This window comes from Eurypyga helias, unplaced genomic scaffold (assembly GCF_000690775.1).
Source record: "Eurypyga helias isolate BGI_N326 unplaced genomic scaffold, ASM69077v1 scaffold32184, whole genome shotgun sequence".
In the NCBI taxonomy this organism is placed as follows: Eukaryota; Metazoa; Chordata; class Aves; order Eurypygiformes; family Eurypygidae; genus Eurypyga; species Eurypyga helias.
The window spans coordinates 1,910-10,410 of NW_010248735.1; the positions used below are offsets into that span (position 1 = coordinate 1,910).

At 47.9% G+C, this 8,501-nt stretch overlaps 1 protein-coding gene across 2 annotated transcripts in view; it reads right to left on the reverse strand.

The window, feature by feature from the left end:
* Positions 1-8,501, reverse strand: part of DCTN4 (dynactin 4 (p62)) — a 10,101-nt gene that overhangs the window by 1,031 nt on the left and 569 nt on the right. Inside the window, exons 2-12 of one of the 2 annotated variants that reach the window (XM_010151162.1) lie at positions 8,400-8,501; positions 7,459-7,502; positions 6,591-6,698; positions 5,991-6,011; positions 4,973-5,046; positions 4,508-4,620; positions 3,075-3,184; positions 2,020-2,093; positions 1,529-1,583; positions 937-1,044; positions 445-542 (exon numbers count right to left, since the gene is read on the reverse strand). The exon at positions 8,400-8,501 is cut by the window's right edge and continues 83 nt beyond it. In XM_010151162.1, coding sequence (XP_010149464.1) covers positions 445-542; positions 937-1,044; positions 1,529-1,583; positions 2,020-2,093; positions 3,075-3,184; positions 4,508-4,620; positions 4,973-5,046; positions 5,991-6,011; positions 6,591-6,698; positions 7,459-7,502; positions 8,400-8,501 — 907 coding nt within the window. The remainder of the gene's footprint in view (positions 1-444; positions 543-936; positions 1,045-1,528; positions 1,584-2,019; positions 2,094-3,074; positions 3,185-4,507; positions 4,621-4,972; positions 5,047-5,990; positions 6,012-6,590; positions 6,699-7,458; positions 7,503-8,399) is intronic. The other variant, XM_010151163.1, reaches the window with a different exon arrangement.

The window sequence follows — 8,501 nt, forward strand, 5'->3', positions numbered from 1 at the left end:
TGGAGGAGCCCGGGAGCAACCTGGTCTAGTGGAAGGTGTCCCTGCCCATGGCAGGGGGGTTGGAACTAGATGATCTTTAAGGTCTCTTACAACCCAAACCATTCCATGATTCTATGAACTCTGTCACACACCCTACTGTGTAGTTCTCACCACGACCATGAACCCTCTGCTTGCAAAGGGAAGGATTACACAGAGCATTCCTGGAGAGAATTAGTACCACCACCTCTAACTCAGCTGCTGGAACAGCACACCTTGCCTCAAAGGGAACAAACGTCTCCTGAACCATCCAAGCAGAGAAGAAAGATTTCCACTGCTAATCTCTGACCACACCACTATCCCCCAAAAGGCCACACCCCTCAAAATCCCTAAAACATGCTGAAGACAAAGAGGACAGCATGCCAAGTATTTAGGGGACAGGATTCCCACAGGACAGACAACACTCACTCAGGGTCATCCTGGAAGTCTTGAGGCTCTGCCAGCTCATCATATTCCGCCGCAGCATCTTTGCCTGCCAGAATAAGCTCCTTGGGAGGAACTGCCACCTGAAACAGAGCAGCAAGAAGCCTTTCAGCACTGATCACCCCCTACACTGTGAGCAGGAGAGAGCTCTCCCCTTCCGAGCGCTGCTTTACTACAGGGTAACAGCAAACTGCTTCATCCTGGGCTTTCTTCCACTCCACTACCACCTAGTTACCACTCCACCAGGGAAACCGTGTACTTCTCCCTTGGGGTCTGGATCTCCATGAAGAGACACAATTTCAAGACACTTTATGATCCAATATTTACACTGTTGACAGTCATTTAAGCTCCAAGGAGGAAAATCCAACACAGTCAAGCAGGGACCAAAGGACACAAAAAGCGTGACCTGTGGAAGGATAAATGGGAGCGGAAAGCCTTGGAGGAGGCTTGGGCTTGCACAGCAGGGGGGTACAATACCTTGGCAGTGCTGTTGATGTTGTCAGGGTCTCCCTCCTCACACTCCAGCAGTGTGACATGTGTGATGTTCTCCACTGGATTGGTGAGAGTCAGAAGGACTTGGCTCTCCTGGGGAGATTCATGAATCACAGTTCAAGAAGCAATTACTCTAAAATTCGTCATTACTGTTAGCACTCCATCTTCTATGAGCGATGAACGCCTTCAAAAACTGCATCACACATCCATCCCACCCAGGGACGGATAACGAACACCCCCAGTCCCTAAGAGAGGTGCCAATGCCCCACAGCACTCTTCCTTAAGGTGAGAAATACGCATCCTTGGACTTTAGCCAAGATCTGAGTTCTACACCTTTTATTCTTCAGATACTGGCATGTGCTTGTGATGCCAGACGTCACACTGCACAGTAATCTACTCCTGCAGGGTGACAAGTACATGCAGCCTTATTCTCACCACTCCCTTAAGCCCTGCACCCTCTCCAAACGGAGCGAGCCGGAGGGAACAATCATCACACCGTGTCACCTCCCAGAAAGATCCCACATCCGCACCTCCCAGCTGTGTCTCTCCCCACGACATTTCTGGAAAGAGTACTGACCTTCATGTAGCGCAGGTTGGGAATAGACATGATTCTCACTTCGGGGATGTAGTTACTGCAACAAGAACAGAGCAAACGACCGTGAGGGACTGTGCAGCTGTCTGTAACCCACCTCTTAAGTCGAGGGAGGTATTCACAGACATCCAGCCAATTCATTCAACGCTCTCAGAGCTTAGCTTACATCAAAAAGAAAAATGAAAGGCCCTTTTGCTATGTAAAACTAATCCTACAAACTCCTGCTACCCTGCGGGGCTGGCACAGCATGCAGTGCCTTTACCAAACTGCTCAAATTTTCAGTAAGCATTTTAGTAGATCGGGAAGCAAACCTATTACAAATAAGCTAAGTATATTTAAAAAGGTGATTACACCATCCTGAGAGATGACACAACCATGCAAGAGGTCAAATCAGGAGTACAAGAGAAACGAAAAGTAGAAGGCATCAATCAAGTGTTGATAGGCATTGCTCTTCCCAGCCCCGTTATCTTACTTACACAGCAACCAGCTGGATCTTGAACTTTATAGATGTTGGATTGAATTCTGGTTTGCTCAGGTTATGTTCACATTTCTAGACACAAAGATATTTCAGTCAGCATCAAAAGACAGTGTCACACCCCAAAGAATCAGAGCTGCGAGCAGAGTGTCGCCAGCCACGACATTACCGGCCTCCCACACAGCACACAAACACCACCTTGGGATGGTGCAGCCATCTGTCAACTTACTGACACTCAAAAATGTCACATCCAGCACTACCAGTGCAATCTCAGAAACACGAGATTTAGAAACAGGATTAAAAGCACCTGGACACTGAGTGCAGCAGGAAGAAGGCACAAATACCTGCAAGTGTTTTGACTTACGCTTCAGAATCCATTAAAAAAACAAACAGCTGGAACTCAAGCCTGACCTCCTGATAAGCTCCTCTTTAAACATAGGCACAGCCCGACATTACTCATTTCTGAGAAAACCTGCATTTGCAAAGCATTCTGCATCTTAAATACTTACAGGAATATAGCTCTGTTACTCTGGGAACGAGATGAATATCCCTGTCCGCTGAGAAAGCAAGCAGCTTTTTAAAGACCGTGTAGTAAACCAACAGCAGAACTTGGATTTCATCCTTGCCCATCTTCACCTCCCAGCTCTCTGCTTTTCTTCTCTGAACTATCCGCTACCTGCCTTCATTCTAAGGGCATCTTCAGTATTCTGCACTGCTTCTCACTGATGTTTCCTGACTTGATTTTTGCCTTTAGTAATAGCAGATTTTTTTAAAATTCCAACAGTACTGGCAGCCTGCTAGGATTCCTTGGCAAAGCACGCAGACCCACCTTCGTATCTTTAAGCATGTTTGACAACCTTGTCTCCCTTTCACAATCTTCACCACGTCAGGGATGCAACAGCCTCCCTCATCTTCTATTGTTGTTGCCACTCATTTGGTTGACAACTTCCAACAACCAGAAGCTGTTTCTTTCAAGAAGAAATACACGTCCTGTTTCCCACAGTCTGTGTTCTGTGGGCCTGGAAAAAAGCACTTTTTTTGTGTCTGATCACCTACCCGACAGCGCAGCGAGCGTTTGATCAGGAGGTGCTTGTGACGTGGGTAGAGCTGGGAAGCACAGATCGGCTGGAAGTCGGGCTGCAGCAGACGCTGACGCAGGGTCGTCACTGGGTGCACGACAGAAAGGAAGACCAACGTAACGTCTCGCTCAGGCACCGAAACTCGAGCTATATCGTACACATGCTGGCCTAAAAGCAGGTAGCCTGCACAGCGTGTGTGGACACACTAGACTGGCTAAGACACTTAATTTCACCTGCACCCAGTCATTCAGAAGCCACTGGCCAGTATCACTGTTCCTGGCAGTGACTAAGAGAAGGTCGAAGATGTAGAAAGGGCTGCCCCGATGAGCATGGTAACACCACAGCAACACCAGTGCCAGCCCAGGACAAACAAGGGACCCTGATCTCTATTTAAAACTCAGCTGGAGTGGAAAGAGAATTTTGTAATCATCTAGAAAATCGGTTCTTTCCCTCCCCAGGGGGAAATCAGATTTCGTCGCTTTGTTACCCTCACAGCTGGATGCTGCACAAGTACAATACACAGCTTCTCAGCAAGGAGTTTGCGTAACTCGGACTCACACGTAGATTTTGTGACTACACAGTTCCCAAGGCAAGGAACTCCAGCAGCCAAACTTCCCAGGGCTTTCTCCCAAAAAACGGACTCCTCACTGTCTGACAGGCAGTGACCCACCTGGCAGCCTTTCCCTCACTGCGGGGAACCACGAAAATCATCTTCTTTACCAGCATCACAGTTCACAGTGCTAACAGTCTCAGGAGAAACCAAGACCAAGATGATCTACCCCTTTCCATAAACCTTTCATGAATTAATTAACATCGGCAGACTTCGTAAGCCTGCAGGACTGAGAACATCTGTCCGACTTAGAGCCACCCCAGCCAGCAGTCCACATCACTTCCCTGTACTTGCTGTTTTATCCCATTTACTCCCAAGTTTCACTGACCAATTTACAGTATTTGCTGATTAAATCATGTGCCAGCTAAATAACTGCCAAGCGCAGGCAAGCTGTTGCAAGCTGATGTCAAAGTAACGCACAGTTGTTACTTAACGGGTCAGCTTGGGTTCCAACTCCCCAGCAGCTCAGCTACTTCCTTATTTCCTGCTATTGTTTGAAAACAGACGTCAGCCCTTCTCTCCATCCAAAAGTTGACACTTCACACGCAGAGAAATTAAGGTCAGCAAGAAAATGAAACAACTGCTATGAGGCCTGCTGTATCTGGCTCTGAGCATTCCATGTACAACACGAAGCCGAGGCTGTAGGCAAAGCCACCGTTTAAAAGGTCACAAATTTCCCACCATTTCAATCCCAGCATAAAAGTTACTGAAACCTGGGGCCATGAGGAACCCCACTGACAAGTTTCCAGGCACTGCCCATGTTATACAACGTACGAAGTAACGGAATATTAATGTGTTACCTTCTGTCAGATTGATCGCCCTGGTGTAGTAATCCTCAGGAAGAGGTTCCACTTCTTCCACGGCATCAGCTGGGTCAATCTTGATCTCCTTCTGGTCCTCTCCTTCTTTCAGCCTGAAGCAGAGAGACAGACAACTCGGTCGTAAAACGCAGCACACGTGCTCTGACAGACAGCAACAGCAGTAACTGCATTATAACATAGAAGGCAGCGAGATCTGAGACTGCAGGACAATAGGAACTGCACAAGGAGGTGAGCAGTCACTCGTTCCTACGAGGAGAAAGCGAAACATCTGGAGCTGCTGCACAGAGAAGTCGGAGGATTTGACATCTAACGCTCCAGAGAATGCTCAATTCAGTGCTATCTGGTGTTCTGTTCATCATCTCTGTGAAGCTGCTTGGCTGTTCTGAAGGAACTGCCGACACCTCCCACCCTTCCCACAACAGTAACCCCAACCCCGAGACTCACGAGAGTCCAGCGAGGACACTGATCGGTGCTCCGGGCCTCTGGCGTTGAAGCCTGGTTCCCAAGCCGTATTTGTCCTACAAGGAAAAGAGGAACCGTCAGCTTCAGGTCTGCTTCCTGCCAGGACAAAAACACCTGCTGCAAACTCATCCTTTGAGCTGCATGACAAGCGCAGGGAGACAAGCAAAGGAAAGCAAAAAGGGAAAGGTACTCAGTGCTTCCCAAGATCTTTTTTCTTCGCTCTAACTGTCAGTAAGAAGAAAACCATTACCACTGCACTGCAGATGGGGAGAGACAAAGTGGCTACTGCTTATAAGGCTTTTGCTCTTTCCTTACATCACCAGCCCACACTACTGACACATTTTTCCCTTGATCTTGTCTTCAGAGCAACTGCACGTCAAGTAGCAGAGAATAAGAATGTCAAGTAGCAGCTCAGCTGCCAAAAAACCTGGGTCAGCATGGTCATGCACCCATCTGAAATGCTCTGCAGCACTACTAGAAGCAGCTGGAAGGTTCAACCTACAACACGACTCATAACCTACAGATCTCTCGACAGGCACCACCGAGTGGAAGGAACAGTTGAGCTATTCCTCAGCTTCTACAGCCGAGCTGTGCACAGGGGGCTCGGAGGCACAATTCCTTCTGGGCAGGACTGAAAACCTGGAATTCTCACCAAACAGGCACTCTGAGCATCAGCTTACCGTGGTGATTTTTCAAGGATCATGAGGTTAGTGCCATTTGCCGCAGGCAGACAGACAGCTGCGCCTCAGCCAAGCTTTGTGAGGGACTGCTTTTCACGTGTGCGTTACTTACCCAAAGCCACTGCCCTGTCTGTAAGCTAACAAAAACTACTACTCCCTTTTTTATGCAACAGACGTTACCCTCTGTCTAGTTAGCCTTCAGGTGCGTTTGTTCTAGGCACATCCAAGCCCTGAGCCGAGGTGAAGAGCAGGATCTGTTACTGCCCTTCAGTCGGTACCATGAGAGCTTTAACAGCAGCAGAAACTGTGAAAAGACTTACCACTACGTGTATAGTGTGTTGCTGTGGAGAGCCCCCAAAATAGCAGCAGGTAGCAACGGAGACAAAAAATGCAGCCATAAGACACAAGCAAGGGCACAGAGCAAGCACAGTTAATTGAGAAGTAGCAAGCATATGCAGAGTCACCCAGCTAAACGAGGTAAGCATTTACCTGCTGCTAAATAAACAAGTCATTCAGGCCACAACTAAGTCTTAATTTGAGTTGAGACTTCATGCAGAGAAGTGCCAGACAATCCTGATCTGTTACTGAGCTGTGGTATGCAACTGTCCTGAGAAAGAGCTACCACTGGTATCGTGACGGTGACTGCGTTTCACTAGTGGGAAAGACACTCCTTTGGGTGGCAAGTATAAACCCTCCTGGCATCATCAGAGAGAGGCAATGCAATACAGAGTAACGGGTGTAAAACTACTTGTCCCCAGAGAAACCCGTGTGTCCTAGCACGTTTCCTTCTCATTGTTCTCAAGACAAACCAAACCACACAAACTGAGCAGTCCTGTTGTGCTCCCAACTATCTGATTTTCCATGCTGAGGTGGTTGTGCATCACTTGTCCCATTCCGAAAGCGCGGCACTCCCAGCTCACCGAAAAGGCCAGGGGCATGTAGTTTCGGCGTCGCACCAGCTTCTTCCGGTCCCGCTCGATCTTCTCTTTCTGAGCCAACTGCTGGTAGTACTCAACCAGTTTGTTAATCTGGAGGGATGAAAAAAACCAGACACCCAGTGACCGGGGAACAAACGCCAGATCAGCTTCAGTACCTGCTTGCGGACAAGCTGGGGTTCCTGCTCCCTCTTTCACTCTGCTCCCAGTACTAGCTGCATTCTGAGGTATATACGTTAAAGCAGCCTGCGTGTCCTTGCAGGTCTTAACCCACGGCGCAGGTGACAAACCGACCCTTTGGGAATGACATCCCGTGGAGAGCAGTGTCCAGTTGTCACCTGGCAGTCAGGCATCTGACACTTCGCTTGTGCATTTGCCGTGACTGGCCAGAGTAGTGTCCTACAGCCAAAACCACATGACTGGGATTAGTGCAGCAAACAGCATCCTCCCCCCACCCCCAGGCCGATCACATTTAGTGCAGAGCACTAACTGGTGACAGGGAAGGGTAGTAAAGATGCAGTTCTGTTTTCCAGATCCTAGGCACACTCTTGATCAGAAAACAGCTTTTTCTCATACATACGCATATTCATTGGTGTCATTTTAACAGCACCTAAACTATGATGCTTTCAACCCAGTTTCTTCTGAAAAGGAAGTTTTATACTGCGATATCCACAGGAGAGCCTCTAAGAGGCCCTCCTTCCATTGAATTCAGTCAAGGTGGAGAGTAGGAACTGGAACTGGTATCTAATGGATTATATAGATGCAGAAAAAGTGCTTGAAAGGGCTCAACACCTCCAACTGCTCTTTCTAGCTCATGTGTCTCAGCCAAAGCACAGCCTTCCCCTTCACTCACCCGCTGTGTGTGAGGGTTCTCTGGCTCCTGCCAGCCACCACTAGCTGCACAAGAAAGAGAAAAAACAAAGTCTTCAGAAGATAATTTCCAGACTCCACACAGAAATCACATCTAACACCCAACAGTTTTACTCATGAAACGTTCCCTATTTCTGCTCCACTTACCACTGCAATTCTTTAAGTTCATGCCCACACGAATATACACATCAGAGCCTTTTACAGGCAGGTTTGGGCTGAAGAAGCTTCACCAGCTTTTATACTGTGTTTTTAAACAACTGTTGTGTGAGAGATACTCGGGACAGCACCCAGGAGTCACTTCAGCAGCAGGTACATGAGTTAACCAAAACAGTCTGTTATTACGAGCTGCCCATGTCTCCGCATCTTCAGCTCCCAGTCTTCATCAACGCTGGAAGTCAGAGGACCTGCTTGGTCTGCTCAGCCCCACTTCTGGAGCCCAACAGCTATTTTCTGCATCTCTTATGTACCAAGAAATAGATGAAAGCTTTGTTCCAGCGCTGTCATGAGGGAAAAACCAAGTACCAGCATTAACTAGCAACTCTGGAATAAGACTAAGTGAACAGAAGTGACGGAAAATAAATTAGATGTTTCTGCTGTCAGACTGAGTGGCTTCAAAGCCTCTGCAGGTACACAAAATCTCAACTGTGGGGAGAGTGCACCAACCAAAAAAGCTCCTCATTTGTCAGTTATCTCACTAGTCAGGTAACAGGAACATGGAAGTGGGTCACATGTTCCACTAACTCATCTCAGCTCTTCAGAGGAGACTTCAGCAACAAATCATTTTCCTGTGATTTCCAACTGTGACTTAAAACCTAGACAGGTATTACGTATGCCATACGGCCAGAAACCAATCCGATTATCTGTTACCTTCAAAACACGTACCAGGCTCCTGCTGTTACTCAAGTTTCTGTCTTTGTCACTTACCAACAGACTTGTCTGCCATGCCCACATCCCGGGAAGTCCAGCGGCAAAATCCACAGGCCAAGTAATAAGCTTTCTTCATGGTAGTCTTGGCCGGGTCGTCAG